The sequence below is a fragment of the Spinacia oleracea genome, chromosome 4, assembly GCF_020520425.1.
Source record: "Spinacia oleracea cultivar Varoflay chromosome 4, BTI_SOV_V1, whole genome shotgun sequence".
In the NCBI taxonomy this organism is placed as follows: domain Eukaryota; kingdom Viridiplantae; phylum Streptophyta; class Magnoliopsida; order Caryophyllales; family Amaranthaceae; genus Spinacia; species Spinacia oleracea.
This window is the reverse complement of record NC_079490.1, coordinates 164,310,147-164,328,105: the sequence shown is the minus strand read 5'-3', so window position 1 is coordinate 164,328,105 and position 17,959 is coordinate 164,310,147. Positions and strand designations below refer to the sequence as shown.

The 17,959-nt window shown below is 35.3% G+C and overlaps 2 protein-coding genes across 3 annotated transcripts; both read left to right on the top strand.

The window, feature by feature from the left end:
* Positions 1-215: 215 nt before the first annotated feature.
* Positions 216-9,298, top strand: LOC110803071 (chaperone protein dnaJ 10). Of its 2 annotated transcripts, none has more exons than XM_022008536.2 (10): positions 216-477; positions 683-784; positions 3,148-3,207; positions 3,354-3,436; positions 3,965-4,133; positions 4,215-4,344; positions 5,731-5,889; positions 5,998-6,170; positions 7,346-7,426; positions 8,187-8,541. In XM_022008536.2, the coding sequence occupies exons 2-10, from the start codon at positions 698-700 to the stop codon at positions 8,283-8,285; spliced, it is 1,041 nt and encodes a 346-aa protein (XP_021864228.1). In that variant the 5' UTR covers positions 216-477; positions 683-697; the 3' UTR covers positions 8,286-8,541. The 2 variants fall into 2 exon arrangements, with proteins under 2 accessions (XP_021864228.1, XP_021864229.1); XM_022008537.2 differs by lacking the exon at positions 8,187-8,541 and adding an exon at positions 9,179-9,298 and having other exon boundaries at positions 267-477.
* A 4,360-nt stretch (positions 9,299-13,658) lies between these two features.
* On the top strand, positions 13,659-15,986 carry LOC110803082 (protein CASPARIAN STRIP INTEGRITY FACTOR 1). Its single transcript, XM_022008547.2, has 3 exons — positions 13,659-13,998; positions 14,103-14,161; positions 15,713-15,986. Exons 1-3 carry the CDS (start codon positions 13,917-13,919, stop codon positions 15,854-15,856), a joined length of 285 nt encoding a protein of 94 aa, XP_021864239.1. The 5' UTR covers positions 13,659-13,916; the 3' UTR covers positions 15,857-15,986.
* The last annotated feature ends 1,973 nt before the right edge of the window (positions 15,987-17,959 follow it).

The following is a 17,959-nucleotide window of genomic DNA, read 5'->3' as shown; positions in this document are numbered from 1 at the left end:
TGACACGATATGATACCAAATCAGTAGATTTGACATAAATAAAACCTATTATGAGTTTATGACCCGTTACATACAAGCTCGGCACGACACGATAGGACACACATCCGTCTTAATGTAACGTGCTGAAAGGCTCACACCACCAAAATTATTCTTCCATCTCTCCCCAAATACCCAATAGAGAAAAAGGGCAAAAAAATGCCTAATCATCTGTTGTTTTATGAGAAACGTCGTCGTTATTTCCTACATTCCAAATTAAGAAAAAAAACAATGAAATCATTATTATTGTTTTCAATTTTAGAAAATAATCAGATCTATCCTACGTGAAGGGGGAGCTCAAGAACAGATCGCATTAATTCGATCGATTCTCTTCCATAATTTCCACTCTATCATCCGCCATTATTACAATCTTGATTAAATTTCAAAATTTCAATCATTTGAAGGCGAATTTCCCTAATTTTCCCTCCTTTCAGATTTCTGGTAAGTTATAATTTCCTTTTTGAATTTGTTAATTTAGGCAAGACTTTTTGCTCATATCACCAGTATTACTCGATTTTAATGCTTAATTCGAGGCTAATTTCTTTAAATATATATGAATTCGATTCAATTTTCAATTTCATTTTCCTGATTTTCGTATTATGATGTGTTTCAGCTGATTTAATTATGGTGAAACTTTTTAATGTAGGAAATTCAGTAGAAAATGGCGAAGGAAACTGGTTACTATGATTTACTAGGAGTTGGTATTGACGCTACGCAAACTGAGATTAAGAAGGCCTACTATGTTCAGGCAAGCGTTTAATATTGCCAATTTCTACTTATTTTTTCTAATTTTATATGTCTATATTTGGAATTTTGAATTTTTGTATATGTGTTGATGTTTGTTGAGAATATTGCATGTAATTCAAGTTAGAAGAGGTGTTTGTAGCTCTGATCATTTCCGAATTCGATTCCTATCCCGGTTTTTTGGTGAACTTTTGGATTAGTTTAACACGGACACTCTAGATTAGCAGTAGTTTTATGACAATACGGTGTGTCAACTGACAAGAAGAAGAGGACTAATAATTAGTTTTAGGAAATGATTTGCGCAAGTAACGCAACCCTAAGGGCTAGCTATAAGATGCTGAAAGTAGACACATTAAGCGATATTTAACCACTAATAATGCTGATCAACATCAACCTATGATATTGCCAGAAATTCCTAAAGTAATATAATACCATTTTAGGAAAGGTATTTGATGTTTGTAGTTAGCACTTAGGATTGCATATAAAAACACTGGAGATTGAGTGAATATAACGAGTTACCATTACATCGAGGTTCAGGGCTAACTTTCAATGGATATATGAGGACCAATGAGGTGACTCGATGAGAAATGGGGTGATTTTGACTGTCCTATAGTATTTACCTATCGGTTCAAAGTATTTGCATTGGACCAGAATGAGTTGATTGAGTTAACATAATAAGCTAATAAGGTAGGTACAATTATATTAGAGGTAAAGCCCGAGGTTATAGGGGATTGTGATTTAACATGCGCCCTTTGAGAATTTTTATCTTGGAGATCAATGCTTGGGGTTGGTAGAGTAACGACTTCAAGTTTTTGGTTGATGTTGGTAAGATTTCTCACTTGGCCAGCCAGCCAGGCCTCTTTGCCTTAATTTCAATCTAAGCATCATCTTCCGGATTATCATCCTCTGTTGTCGTAGAATGAGTTGGTTTCTTTGAATCATACATTTGTTAGCTTCCCCTGAGCTCAGTTGTGCTTCGTCAAGCACATCTTTTCAATCGGGATATAGCGAGTTGGATTTAGGTAGCTCCTAGTAAGCATAGCTTTCTATTTGATGATTACACAGCCACTAAGTTGATTGTGTCAATTTTATATAATAACTATACCTCCTCACCCCCTCCAAAACACAAAGCGATTGTGTTGCTTTGATGTTTCTATAACTAGATAATTTGTGGCCTATGTTATTAGGACTTTGATAAACTCACTTGGCAAGCTTTTCCATATGTTCTTACTGCTTTCAAGTATTATACTGAAATATAAATATTAATATTCTCTAGGGGCATAGATAAGTAAACAGAGAATCAAATAGCAGAGGGGGAAACTGGTACTGATGTGTATGCACTAAATACAAGTAAAAAGTGGCAAGCAATTTAAAGTAAAAATTGGAGAAGAAAATAGAGAAACAAGATGAAGATTATGAGTCTATTGGGGGGAGTTGGATGAATAACAAGATGAAAGCTGAGAGTTTGACACTAATTGATTTTTACTAGAAACGTTTGGTAAAGTAGCTGTTGAACTTGTTGAATATTGTATAGAGACATTTTTGTTTTGATTGATATCGAATACAATGTAGCTAGTTCTGACTGAACTAAATTGAAAGTAGAAACATCTCAACTATCTTTTCTTTTCAGCATATTGCCGACTGTTCTAGAATTGTAAACTGGCCGAAAAGCTCTAAAGGCTATCATTTAAGCAAAGAAGTAGTATGCTAATGATCTTTTGGGATAATATGTTAAATAGATAATGAGAGTGCTGTAAGTGTACTCTTTTCCCCGGGAAAGCCTTCTTTGCGGACAGATTTCATACCAGTATAATGTATAGGGAGGATATCTTATAGTAGCCACCTACTTCCTTTCTCCCCTCTGATAAATGTGAACTAATTCTAGATGAAGGAAGCCCTCAACAAGAAACAGTATTAGCGTTGTATCCACTGTTTATGCCCTTTATGGTAACCACCATTAGGATCATAGGCCACAATGGTACTTTAATTCCATTATTTCTGATGCAACTTAAGTAGAAGTGTGGTGATTCCGTAGACAAGTTTTCCCATGCTAATTCCTGTTATTTCTAAAATCCCACAAAGGATGACCTTGATGTATTCTTGACTGCTAGTAATCAAGTTTTGCAATTTTTTGGTGCTTATGTATGTCTGCCACTCAGTTGATCATTGACAGCCTAATTTGGTCAGAAATGACACCATAACTTCAAAAACAGGACCAACTAATCATAATTTTGCTGTCTAGCCGTGTGAATTTGTTTAAACTTCCGCGCAACTGAACTTCTAAAGCAAAAGAAGTCTCTCTAGGTGGACCTTTAGTTTTCCAAAATCATATAAATTTCTCATTAATCATAAATTTGTTTCCTTCAGGCAAGGATTGTTCATCCCGATAAAAATCCTGGAGATCCACTGTCTGCCCGGAAGTTTCAGGTATGATATCCGATGTGCTGAATTCTGAATTTCTGATGACTCACTGCTCATAAATAATTTTCCTCGAGTTTCATGTATGAGGATCTTCATTTTAACTTGATGAAATTTATATATTCTTTTACAAATGTACTTTTGTGGATATGTAGGAACTTGGCGAGGCTTATCAAGTATTAAGTGATCCTGAGAAACGCGAGGCATATAATAAGTATGGGAAGGAAGGTGTACCACAGTAAGTGTTTGCAGTTGTAACTTGTAAGACAGATGCCGATTATGGTGCTGCTTTGAATTATGCTTTAGAGAACCGTTTGCTAAGAATTGTGTTAGCTCAGACACATGGCAGAAAATAAGAGAAGAAGAAGATGGTTTGATTAATAAACTGAAAATTACAACAAATGTTAATGATATTCAAGCTTTCAAGAGGCTTGATTCTCTCCAAATTAAAACCTAAACAAAACTCTAAGCAATACTCAACATTATTCCTTTTTTCTCTCTAATATGCTCTATATATAGAGCTTTTCCTCAAACAAACTACCTATCTTATTCTTCAAGCTACCAACAGTTAAATATAATTCTAATATCTGAAATGCCCCTCCCCCTAAGATTGATGCTTAGCATTTTTTTTTACGACTGATACGGAGTAGTTACCAAATTACCAGCATAATACTCACTCCTGGTCCTGGTTACAGTTGTGTCATCCTGTCAGGTTTGTACCTTAAGTTTGATGGTATCCTCATTGGTGTTTCGCTATCTTTGTCAGGGATGCCATGGTAGATCCAGCAGCAGTATTTGGGATGCTTTTTGGAAGTGACTTTTTTGAAGACTATATTGGCCAACTTGCATTGGCAACTATAGCATCTGTTGAGTTTGAAGAGGACCCCCAGCTTCCCGCTGAAGTTAGGAGGCAGAAAATTCAGGAAAAGATGAAGGTATTCCATTCTGTTGTTGTAGGGTGTCTTTAATTGTTCAAGCTTCAAACCAGAGCTGACATGGATTAAAATACTTCGCAGACAATGCAACAGGAAAGGCAAGACAAACTCATAATGACCCTTAAAGACCGTCTTCGACCGTATGTAGATGATCGCATCGATGAGTTTGTAGATTGGGCAACATCAGAAGCATCTAACCTCTCAAAAGCTGGTATACCTAATTGATTTTAAAAAAAAAATGTTGCTCATTGATGTAGGTTACAATTGCATATTCTCAGAATCTGACTACAACATCAGTTTATACACTGATGACAGAGGAGTAGTTTTAGACGGATCCCTGTGTGATATATTGGTTCACTCGATCAATTTGTTAAATTTTATATCAGAAATATAAAAGGGATTTCAAACAAGTCCTACAATGTTATCAACAGGTTATGGCGAGGCAGCTTAGAGATGAAAATTTTCATCTGAACTGTGTTATTTACATGACCCTTAGTACATAGGAATTGCATTGTAGGATTCACTGTTCAGGTACTTGACCTTAAAGTACGAGATTTCCTCCCTCTGGGTATGGAGTATGGACTTGTAGGGAATGTGCACTTCTCTCTCTTTCCTCCAAAGTTTAACCCCCTTTACTTGCTTCTTATGCGTATAATTTTCTTGTTGACCCGCATCGTATTATTTTAACGTTCTTTTCTTCTATTTCTTCATTATTTAGTTGTTGTTGCCCTAGGTCCTGATTTGGCAGGATTCATACTAGGTGTAGGTTGTTGTTGATTGGATTATTGGATTATTTATAGATAATAGCTTCTGTTGCCCTTCTCTGTTGGTGGTGTAGGAGATTGCTTCTTAACCTCGGTAGCCATGTAAGGTGACAGTGTGGCACTATGACAGTGAAATAAGTTATTATTGTGGTTTGTGACAAAGGATTATCTGAATCCGAGCTGTAACCCTATGAACATTTATTCATCAACTGGAACCTCTGTTAGACGAGAAAGACATATAGGAACATAAGGAGATCAGGAATTCATAGGGTGAATGAATGTGACTGAAAATATTGAAGAGGGAATTGTTGATGATGGGCACTGGGCAGGAACACTCCTGCTGCTGAGAATAGATAATAGCACTCAAACTTCACTCTTCTGTGAATGGGGCAATGGGCATAGCTTCACTCACAAACTTTCATCGTGAAATAGTATGCTTAGGGCCCTAACTTAGGGGGAAAGTGTTTCTTATATTCTTGTTTTCATGAAGGTTTTTCTACATTTACGGTGTGTTTGGATAGCAAGATAGAAGGGTAAGAAGGAGGAGGAAAGGGAAGGGGAAATAAAGAGAGGGGGAAGGTGAATTTCATTTTCCCTCCAAGTCTCTCCAATTTTGGAGGGATGGTGTTTATTAAATAGGGAGGGAAAACGGATCTTTCCCTCCCTTTCCTTCCCAACCTTTTATCCAAACAAGGGAGCTTGTTCCCCTCCCTTCCTTCTCTCCATTTTTGCTTATCCAAACAAAGTGTTAATGAATCTCATTACTAATTCCTAAAATTGATGCTGCAGTATGGATTCATATGTAGTTTTGTAATTCTTATCAATGTTTACAGTTTTTGGTGAGGCCATGCTACATACAATTGGTTATATTTATACAAGACAAGCTGCCAAAGAACTTGGAAAGGAGAAAAAATTCTTTAAAGTACCCTTTTTAGCAGAATGGGTGCGTGACAAAGGACATCAGATAAAGTCACAGGTGATGGCAGCTTCAGGTAAGAATGGCTTTGAATTTGTAGGCTAAAATTTGAAGGGATTTTTTTAATTATCTTCTGACATCCAAATTCCAATTATTATTTAAGTTTCACGCTTTTGGTATGTAGGAGCTGTGTCATTGATTCAAATACAAGAGGATCTAAAGCGGTTGAGTCAAGGAGAAAACAAGGAAGAGAACATGATGAAAGCTATGGAAGAGAAGAAAGACGCCATGCTTAATTCCCTTTGGCAGCTCAATGTCATTGATATAGAGACCACCTTGTCACGTGTCTGCCAAGCAGTGAGTATATTTATATTACTTATAGCCAAGGCTGCGGAGCATTTTTTGGTGCATTCTGATATAATAAAAGGGGATGGCCGAGTAGATGGTCTCATTTATGATTGTACTTACTCCGTTTTTTTTAATTGCACCATTTGGGTTGGGCACAAACATTAAGGGAAAAGTGAATCTCAAAATGCCGTTGTAATAAGAGAGAAAAGGTTAGGTAAGAATGATAAACATAAAATATGTGTAAGGGTATAATGAGTAATTGGTGTGTAAAGTGTAAACACTCCAAAAAGCATGTGAAATCATACCATAAAAGGAAAGGGTGCAATTAATATGCAACTTCCAAATAAGGAAAATGGTGCAATTAAAATAACGGAGATTATACATTTTGGTTCATGTCTGGGTCTATGAAATTAGAAGAGGATGCATGGGTCCTGTGAAGAGCTATGTCATATTTTTTAACCGGTAAAAAAACTTGGGCTGAGCTTCTTCTTTAGCAAACTTGTGCCTAAGCTTTACGGTGTTCATCTTCAATAATTTTTCGAGTAGTATTTTCCAACCCAAAAAGATATTGTTTTTCCATTTTAGGCTGTCATAAGAAGTTGTCGATTTTCCTGCTATAGTATCTGTTTTACACTAGTCTCCACTGAACTAGCCAAAGATATATCTGCAGATGTATGCATTTCTAGTTATCCTGGCATTTAAGTTTTTGCTGGTTGAAACTGTTTATGAAATAGGGATAGAAACCTTTCATGAAAGAAGCTCAGACCAGAATCTGTGAAGATGCCGAGTATAGCCGTCAGCCATTTGTAGCTTGGTCATGAGGAGAGAGGGAAAACAAAATCCGATAAAGAAATATGAAAGAGAAGAAGTGGGGAAGAGAGAAAGAGAGGCATGAGCTGGTCATGGTCATGACCAAAAATAATTCTTGGGCAAAGTGTATAAGGAGGACAAGTGGAAGAGGGAGTGCATATTTTTATTGTTTTTTGGGTAAGGTAAAAAGTAGGAAGGGAAAAATGGATGATCAAAATTTTTTGGGCATTTATTGTTCATGATTTGACATGAGATTTGGTCATGAATAACATGGAAGAGAGATTTTATTTATTTATTTGATGACCAAAATTGGCCATCCATTGAAAATCAATTCCCGGTGTAAGTGAATTCATAATACTATTTGTTCCTTGTAGGTTCTTAGGGATACTACTGTTTCAAAGGATGTTCTCAAGTCACGTGCTAAGGCATTGAGGAAACTCGGAACGGTATTTCAAGTAAGTTTATTTTGACCAAGCTTGTCAACAATCTGGATTTATTATCAGACTCTTTGAGTGTCTATATGTTTTGTGTATGTTTTTGGCCTTCTGCCTTCCTACTGGTTCACACTGGTTAGGTTGCTTACACTTGGTTCATCCCAACCTTGCCCTTGTTGGATCTATATTAGGTTGTTAGTTCTTTTCTCATGTTTTAGTTTTATAATTATGTGAAGTGCCAAACTTCCAATCTTCCACGGAAGGCTATGCCTTGTTAAGAAAGCATAAAAAGAAGATTGCCAAGATCACTAACTTCAGTGAACAACCAAGTTTATCCCAAGTAAATCTGAGCATCATGATGTTGATATCATCCTCAATTAATTTTTAGGAACTTGGTTTCCATGATAGATTATATAAGCTCTAGAAGGCACAAGTATGGGCTCTCTCAGCCTGTTTGATGTGTCAAGTTGCACGTTGAGCATCTCCAAATTGTAACATTGCTCCATCGCATAAAAAAAAAATCCTATCTTAAAATGCCCCAAAATTTCCGAACTCATTTTCTCAATTGTCGTATGCTTAATCCGGATTCCAGGCATTTCCCAAAAAATCATACAATAAGTTAGGCAATTCTTTTGAGATTAGGATTTGGAGTTTACTATTCTGTGTAGATACAAACACGAGCTCCTCTGAGTTAGTTGTTATTGTGGGTTTCTTCTTTTGAGTCAAACGCTTCCCAGCATTAGGTTCATGAACAAATGCCCAAAATCTTGCTTTGTTTCAGGGTGCAAAGGCTCCTTACAAGAGAGAAAACAGTCTCCGGAGTGAAGTAATCACCCCTGCTGGCACCCCAGCGGACACAACAGCGCCAAATCAATCTTGAATTTCTATCAACAACCCCCTCAGTGTGTATGTACTTGGCATATCATTGATCATCTGCTATGCTGTTATTTGTATTCAACCATTGTTTACACAGCAGTGTGTTCCGTTGCTGTATTCAAACCCAGTTGACATAATTTTTCCCCCTGTAGTTGTGTTGTACATTATTTGCCTTCAGTTTGGTGTTGAATACCGCCTTATAACTCTTGCATTATTGAATTATATGCAATGAAATGAGAAGGTGCCATTTCATTTTGTAATTTGCTCGTTTCTAGTTTTCGGTCACAAGGTTAAGATCATGCATCATCGTGGTTGGTTTTGGTCATTTCATCTCATGGATGGAAATGTTCATTGATAAGATGTATTGTACCATTTTATCTCATTCTTTTGACTATTTGTTCAACAAATAAAGTTGGGAAAAAGTCAACCTTGTAGTTGGTAAGAGTTGGCTGGGATTGTTTAGCTAAACCTTTATCTGGAGGTCAATTTCTAGGCTAATTGTCAACGATTTTAACATTTGTTTTTGTTTTATTTTTTTGGGTGCAAAACATTTGTATTTATAAGAGCAAAGAGATTGTCATATACAGAGTATATTGTTTGCTTTGTACTCCCCTCCTCTTCCTTACTTCGAGGAAAGGAGTTCATATAAACTACGGCGTAGTTCTGAACTTTTTGGTATTCCATTTTACCACTAGACGAGCTAGTGTTCCTTATCTTCTTTCAGATAGTACATAAAAAAGGAGAAGTTGAGAACATCATAAATTGGATCTTCTTGCAGAAAATAAATGGATTGAATTTGATCCAAAGTTTTATATTTCACCCGTTTTTTTAATCAATTTGTTGATTTTATTTTTGATTTTGTCTAGAGATTTGATACATTTTGTTGTTTGTTTGCAGAGAAGAAATATTGGCCAATTACCTTAAGTTCTTTTTTAAACGACCCAATTATACGAAATCCGTGTTTTTTATTTACACTTTTCGTATTTCATAAATAAAAAAGTGTAGAAATTTGTAAAATTGTAAAATTGTAATTTTGATCTAATCAAGTAAATAGATGACTGCATTCTAATCCCAGGACAATTACAGAAAATATCAAATTTATAGCAGTTAGATTATTTTCAAGAGCTTGTGAATTCAATACCTAATGGAACAATGCAACTTTGCTCACCAATATAATTATACAGAAATAAAGGGACAAAATGATTCTTTCTAATTTATCAAAAACTCACATTCTCTAATCCTCCCTAATCAATTGTATTTGGGCTAAAAGTGAATTTTTTCTAACCATATTATTTAAACCGAGCAACGAAAGACATTGATTTCTTTCATTTTCGAAGTTGTCAGAATTGTTCCGGTTCATGAAGTACTCTTTAATTTTGTAAGCTAGAGAACCTTACAAGAAATTGTACCATTAATGACGGGAAATTCCGTCGCTAAAGACTAATAATCGTTGATTAATGACGGGATTTCCTGTTGCGAACCCGTCATTAAAAGGGGCCGTTATAAATGAAAAATTCCGTCGTTAACCCGTCGTAAAAGACATTTGCAACGATTGTTCCCGCCTTTGTTTGGTTGTTAGCCCCGTCGCAAAAGTCTTTTGCAACAAGATTTTTGACCCGTCGTTATTAGGTTGTCATTAAAGATTCAAATTTTTGTAGTAGAAGTTATCCCACATTTACCAATTAGTTTATTCTTTGAAACTTCCTTTAAGCTTGTAACTTGTAACTGGACCATACTATCATCTTAATTTATTGAGTCGCCTAGAGCCATTTCTAATTTCTGACAAGCCACCAATTTGTTCATCTTGCATGTACTTGATCACCGAGGGCGGCGTGCCCCATATCAGATATGCTTTTACAAAAATATATTACCCCACTGAACGACAAAATAGGGATAAAACAAGCATTAAAATATGTGCCATTCTTCAAAGAACTTATGCCATTTTTAGAATATAGATGTCAATTTTCAAAAACCGATGCCATTTTTCAAAAAAAATGATTTTGTCATTTATCGTTTATCTTTAACTTATTTTATCGTCTAGTGAGGTGATATGTTTTTATACAAACATATATGAGATGGATTTATACTTCCTCCTGGATCACCCAACTTGTACTAACCTATTACCACAATACCCAAAATTCTTTCTTATCCGACACATATTGATACGATGACATCTTACTTACTAGGCTTAGTAGGCTAGCCGGCTAGGAACATGCAGGCATGCAGCTCCTAGTTCGTGGTACGGCCGGGGCCATAAACGGTGCTTAGTAGACGTCGTACATAAGCGCGTGATGATAGCGAAAAGCACAATCAAAGTGTCAAGTTTTAGGGATGAAAACAAGCAATGGAAAAGTGCTTTTGTGCTCCATAAGAAGAAGATAATGTCTCTTAGCCAACTTAAAGAAACAGCAAGGAATTATCTTGGAATTTGATTTCTTAAGAAAGAAAACCCTAAACAAACATTAAAACAAGATTAAGATTAAGATTAGCTGCTTTAGAATTAGTGGCCTTCTCTTTATTCTCCACCATTGTCTATGTCTTATCAAATGTGCGGTATTTGGTAGGTTGTTTTTTGTCGTTAAGGATTATTGGAACCACTAGTCATCCATTAATTAATTACCTATTTTATCCTAACTTAACACTAAATCTAATATCTTACTCAACCAATTTGTTAGCTAGTTAACCTATCTAAATTAACAATTTGCTCTCTTTATAGGAGGAGATGACAGTGATTGATCAGTTATACGTAGTTATTTGTTCGGCTGTGATTTTTCCAATTCGTGGACTATGGACATGGTGTACACTATCCACTGAGTATTGTGCACCTAGAGAAATGAAATGCATACGTAAAGAATATGGATTAGAACATTATGGTAAAAGAACATCTGATCATATACTACGTCCGTTTCATAAAGTTCTTTACACTTTAAAAAATGTGTTCAAAAATCAAAACTTTGACCATAAATTCTAACTATTATATCTATAAAAAATTATCATGAGATATCTTGTTAGATTTATTTTAAAATGTATTTTATATATATAAATTTTTTATAATTTTTTGCCATACAGAATTTGATATATTAACGGTCAAATATTACACCGAAGTTCGTGCAAACAGTAAATGTAAAGATATTTTCGAAACAAAGGTAGTATTCTTTTATTTTCTTTAGTAAACTATAAATAAAAATGCAGTATAACGATGTTTTTTTACAAGCTAGAAAGCATATATGTTACTTCGTATTAATTATACACAAACACTTTGTGTTACTGAGTAGTTACTCAGATGCACCATGCTCACTTTACATACATAATTTTCCACAATCTATATTGCGTTTGTATTCTCTGAATGTTACTCCGCAATTTTATGTATGAGTACTTTGTAAGGATATTTTTTAAAAAATTATGCTATACTTGTACCTTTCAAAATTAGTTGTTATATTGGTGTCGCTTATCATATTCAAGTACATGACATGGTGATTTAAAAATATATATAATCTCCGCTTTTTTTTTTGGTGTTAGCAACCGATTCACCTTTAGGGCTAATCCGGGTTTGAGGCAAGTTCTGAGTGGATAGGTTCCAGTCCCCTCCCAATTGTTATTGCGGGGGATCGAACACGGGTCCTTTCGACAAAGTTCAGCCCCAATCACCACTGAACCAACATACAATTGATATATAATCTCCACATTATAGTTGCGCCTCAGCGTGCCTCTCTCATACATTTCAAACGAGGTAATTTATCGATTGAATACCAAATTTAATTCCATACAAGTATTAATTTAGGAAATGTGCGCTGCAATTTGTTCTATGTATATGAAAATAGCATATGTGGCTCATTCACAATCCTTAAAATAAAAATATCCACTTATATATATGTATTATTAAATAGAGTGAGATTTCTTCCTCTCATTCCCACCATAAACAACTAAAGTAATTGGTGTGTGATTTAGTAATTAAATATTGAAAGTGTCTAATTCATGTAGGTTAGTTAAAGACTATAGAAGGCAACGAAATTAGGTAAAGCATTCGAACACGAGTCAGCTCGAAGTCAAACCTCCAACTAGGATGTCCATTGTCAATGGTCCAAATAGCCAAATAGGTAAAGTGGCAACTAGATATAATTGGTTAGAAATGCCACTTAATAGTAATTAACACAGCTAGCAATGTTCCATTATGCAACATAGAGATCCAATAATTATCTAGAAACTTTTGTGTAAAATCGTCTAACGTTTATATCACTTTTTTGGTATTAACTAAATTAGTGTAAAATATAACTAAAAGTAATAAAATCATAACTAATTGAATAACAGAAATAGTTAAGGTATAAAGACAAATAGTTAAATTCATGAGTCGAATAGTTATTATTTTTGAACAAACTTATTATTAACTAAAACTCATAAAATCTTAACTAATTGATCTCATTGCTTAATTATTCAGTTTCATTGTTTAACTAATTGGTTCAGTGCTTAACTAATTGGTTCGGTTGCATAACTAATTGGTTTCGTTGATTGACTAATTGAATTTCAAACTTAACTAATTGATTTCAGTGGTTAACTAATTAGTTAAAGTGCATAACTAATTGGTTCCAGTGCATAAAAGTGTTCTAACCGTTAGAGCGTCTTTCCTAAAAGTTTGTATAATAAATATCTTTACTTCCATATTTTATTGGGTGCAAATATAATTAATGATAACTTTATAGAACGGATATTCATAACTACGTATAACGCTTATATTCATATTGAACTTATTAATCAAAAGTTAAAAATTAAGCACCCTAAAGATAAACTCATAATTGTACATATTTACTCATTTATCTATAGATTTAAAAACATATACAAAGTATAAAAAGGGATTAAGAAAACAAAGCTTGTGAACACGTACTCCATACAATTAATGGCCTTAATTAACTTAATACTCCGCAAATACACCTTCCTAATAATTTCAGGTGGTTTATCTTTTACTTCTTTGTAAAATATAGAGAAAATATAAGGTCTATGGCTAGAGAAAACTTTTTCCTATCTACATACATGATGTACATGTTACAGTCGATATATATTTACTTAATTTGTGACCTAGATCAAATAATGTGATAAACTGACAATATAGAATCACCGCACCCAAGAAGTTAGTCATGATTCATGATTGATAAGAACTTGGATGGTGATATTAGTGCAATACTATAAAAGGTCAAAATGGCAAAAGTGAATAACCAGTAAATGATTTGAATTAGGTATCTAAAAAGGGGCATACAAATATTCTTCTCCTTGGCATAACAATCTTGACAAACTTCAATTAATTTTCCCTAATAAAATCCACTAACTTCATAGACTTCATGCCCCAACAACAGGAAAGTGGTCTGCTATCCCCTTTAGCCTTTATTTACTATTTCAAAATTATAATTTTTATTTAAAACTAAAAAGCAAAACATAATGAAATTTATATTAATTAATCCTTTTAATTTGCATTATTATTATTTATAAATAAATAAATGATTTGTGTTATCTTTATCTAGCTAGAAATACCACTTCCTAGTAAAGTTAATGTCTTTTGCATCATTCTAACAACAAAGGCACCATTTCTTATGTACTTCATTCCCTTGAACCAAAAGAAAAGAAACAAAAATAAGAGAAAACTAACATGATGGGTTTCTTGCCACTAAAAAAACTCATCCTTGTTTTCCTCATCATTTCTTCTTTACTTATATCAACTTCATATGCAGGTAATTAGCACCACTCTGATTTATTCGGGTTTTAGCCAACGTTTTGTTTTGTTTTATAGTTTTGATTAACAAGTTTAAGTTGGATTTATATATTTATTTTGTAGGTCGTCAACTCATGTTCTTGAGTAAAAGCTCAGCTGAGGAATTTGTTGGAGCATACGAGGTAAACTAATCAAATGAATAAAAACTTTCTTTTTTTAGTCCATATTTACTACGTATGTTGTGTTATGAAATTTGGAATATACAGAATAGTCTCTATTCTATGATGGAAGTCGAGAACCCCTGTGGTCTTCGACTATTTAGTGCCCGTTACAAAATTCCTTGTATACCCTTATTAACGTGTTAAATAAATTTATAGGAAAACAATTAATTGTTAGTAATCTCGAACAAATATATAGAATTTTTCATTTATCTGATCAACTACGTATTTCATATAAGTTTTTTCATAAAATTACAATATTCATCATATAAAATATTACGAGATTAGACATTACTACATTAGTATAATTATACTACAATTCTACAAGTCTACACGAGTACATGAGAAGTGAATTTAGCACGCATGCATGTTAAATAAATTATTTTCAAGATGTTAATTTATATTTATAGGAGTAAATTATTTCCTGATAAATACTACCTCCCTCTCCGTTTCATGAATATCTTTACGTGTAGACATGTAGTATATTCGTAGTTAAGATCGAGTATACGAGTAAATTGCTAAGATATAAAAAACCTCAAAGTTTAACTTAATGATTTACGAAGTGGTTATGAACTCTTTGTTTTTTTTTTTTTTTTTTTTTTGACATAAGGGTTATGATTTTTTTTTCAATGTTCCAAGTAGTATGACTTAGCTTAAAATAAAAATATGAAAAACTACCACTACAAGAAATTGTACTATTAACGACGGGAAATCCCGTCGCGAAAGACCAATAATCGTTGATTAACGACGGGATTCCTGTCGCGAACCCGTCATAAAAGGGGGCCGTCGTTAATAGAAATCCCGTCGTAAATCCATCGTAAACCCGTCATAAAAGACATTTGCGACGATTATTCCCGTCATTGTTTGCTTGTTAGCCCCGTCGCAAAAGCCTTTTGCGACGGGATTTTTGACCCGTCGTAATTAGGTTGTCGTTAAAGATACAAATTCTTGTAGTGTACCTCCGTTTCATAAAGTTCTTTAGGCTTTGAAAAATATGTCAAAAAATAAAACTTTGTCCATAAATTCTCATTATTATATCTATCAAAAATTATGATGAGATATCTTGTTAGATTCGTCTTAAAATGCATTTTATAAATATCAATTTTTTATAACTTTTTACCTTATATAATTGGATATATTAACTGTCAAACATTACAACGGAGTCCATACAAATAGTTCGTGTAAGATCTTTTTAAAATGAAAGTAGTACTCTTTTTAATGTATTCAAGGCAAAATAAAGGTGTTTGTATATAAAAGATAATTAATTATATTCATTAAATATTTTACGGTTAATACTTCATTCTCCCCCTACACCAGGCCCATGACATGGCTCACAAAGCCGTCACAGATAGTTTTGCTTCGATCTCTCTTAAGATAAATTATAGTTTTAGTTTTAATTAGTTTTAGTTAAGTTTTACTTTCTAAATCTTTCGCTTATGTTAAATTAAATTTTTTTTTAAAAAAAACACTTCATTCTTCCATATATAATTAATGCTTATTTTCTTGGACATGTAGGAATCACCATTTGAAGAAGATGGTAATGAAGAGATCACCGTTATTCATGAGAGAATGTTAAGGCAGATGAACACCCACGACTATGGAAGATATGATCCATCCCCTTCTCTCCCAAGGCCTCGTCACAAATTAATTCCAAATTAATTAACAGGCTATAGTGTTTTATGTTAATTAATTAGGCCATGTGAGATAGATTTGCAGCACGCTAATTATCTTATTAGTGGCTAATTAAGCAGGATGTTTTGCTATAATTAAATAAAACTATAATTTAATAGCCAGATAGCTAGGGAACTTTGTATACGTTCTCTACCTGTTTACCTATATTGTTTGTGTAAATACTATATACAAATATGTTTTTTTTTATTTCCAATACTTCGTAATACGTAAGTTATTTTACTACGTGTCATATACTTATTTTTTTTTTTTGAGGGAAAGATATTGTTTTTATATTAAGATAAGTCCATCTCCACCAAAGTGTTTAGGCTTTGTGGGAAGGAGCTATTACAGATGCGTTCTGATCCATTATCAACCTCCCATCTAGCTACTAGGTGTGCAGCTGTATTGCCTCCCCGTCTTACATGAGTACATTTAAAAAACTCAAAACAGTTGCTAACCCTTCTAATATCATCTATAAATAAGAAGATTGGTGCAGCTCCCTCCTCCCTGGTGTCAATCATCCGTACAATATTTATGGCATCACACTCCAAAATAATTTTCCTGTACCCCAACCTCCTAGCAATTATTATTCCATACCATGCTGCATATGCTTCGGCCAGTTCAGCCGCCCATTCTGCCTTTACTCGCTTCACTGCAGTTGCCAATACCACTCCACCTTCATCTCTAATGACCACTCCAACCCCTGCGCCTGACCTGTGTAGGTGAGCATCCACATTGACCTTGACCACCCCTGGTGGCGGTGGCATCCATCTGCTTGCTGATCGTAGCCCATGACCACTTGTGTGTTGCGTCACCATCTCATTGTATCGCATGTAGTCAGTCACAAGTCTAGCAAAACCCGCAGCAACTTGAATTGGTTCAGTGTTCCCACAATCGAAGACAGCCTTGTTTCGACAGCACCATCCAGCCCACGCCAAGGTTGAGAACAAGCGAAGCTTGTCCTGTGTCATCTTACCTGCCGCCCACACCAGTCTGTCTGCAAACGAAGAGGTGGGTGCGTCCTTCAGTATGTCCAGGAACTCACTACTTTCCCAAATTACCTGGGAGTGTTTACATTCAAAAAGAGCATGGATGATAGTCTCGTCGAGTGCCCCACACACCGTGCACTCCTTGGTTGGTCTGATATGGCGCCTAAACAACACACCCATTGTAGCCAAAGTTCCCTTGCAAGCCCGCCACAGGAAGTGTCTAAGCTTGGGAGGACCCTCCATCTTCCACACCCATGACCACAAGTCCGCCTCTCTTGATCCAAACTGCAGCTCCCACGTTCTAGTATGTCCTAACATCCCGAGCCAATATGCTGATTTCACGCTGTAAATCCCATTGCTTGTTGGCCACCAATAGTATGAGTCACATGGCCACTGCGAGGAAAGTGGAATCGCATAGACCAAGCGTTGTTCCTCCTCTACAAACACTTCTCTAACCCTCTCCTCATTCCAGCACCGATTCTCATAGTCTATGAGGTATGACACCCTCATATTCATATCACTGTTGGCCTGAGGGGTAGGTACGGTGTGCGTGCCTTTCCCTGGTAGCCACGCCTCAGTCCATATGCCAATGGATGAACCATTCCCAACTCGCCTCTTTAAGCCATCTAGTAACAAGGATTTCGCCCCCCACAAACTCCTCCAAGTGTAACTTGGGTCATATCCTCTCCTAGCCTCCACCACACAAGAGTTTTTGTAGTACCGTGCTCTCAACACCTTACTCAGCAGTGAGTCCGTATCCATACTAAGACGGAAGCATTGTTTAGCAAGTAGTGCTTGGTTAAAACACCGCAAATCCCGGAACCCCATTCCACCCATAGCCTTGGGGAGGCATAAGGATTCCCAACGATGCCAGTGTATCTTTTTGTCCGACTCTTTATCACCCCACCAAAAGCGAGCTAGGATAGAATGAATTTCATCAATAAGGCCATCCGGAATCTTGAACACACTCATCATGTATGTGGGGATTGCTTGTGCCACCGCTTTGATTAACGTCTCTTTCCCGGGTCTCGATAAGAGTTTTTCCTTCCACCCTTGCAATTTCTTCCAAATTCGTTCCTTTAAGCAGGTGAAAATTGCCTTC

What these genes read in the sequence shown, in the direction of transcription:
- LOC110803082 (XM_022008547.2), top strand. Translation starts at nt 13,917, where the DNA reads ATGATGGGTTTCTTGCCACTAAAAAAACTCATCCTTGTTTTCCTCATC. An exon ending in TATATCAACTTCATATGCAG is followed by an intron (nt 13,999 to 14,102) that starts GTAATTAGCACC and finishes TTTATTTTGTAG; the next exon opens with GTCGTCAACTCATGTTCTTG. An exon ending in AATTTGTTGGAGCATACGAG is followed by an intron (nt 14,162 to 15,712) that starts GTAAACTAATCA and finishes TTGGACATGTAG; the next exon opens with GAATCACCATTTGAAGAAGA.
- LOC110803071 (XM_022008536.2), top strand. Translation starts at nt 698, where the DNA reads ATGGCGAAGGAAACTGGTTACTATGATTTACTAGGAGTTGGTATTGAC. An exon ending in ATCTAACCTCTCAAAAGCTG is followed by an intron (nt 4,345 to 5,730) that starts GTATACCTAATT and finishes CAATGTTTACAG; the next exon opens with TTTTTGGTGAGGCCATGCTA. An exon ending in AACTCGGAACGGTATTTCAA is followed by an intron (nt 7,427 to 8,186) that starts GTAAGTTTATTT and finishes GCTTTGTTTCAG; the next exon opens with GGTGCAAAGGCTCCTTACAA.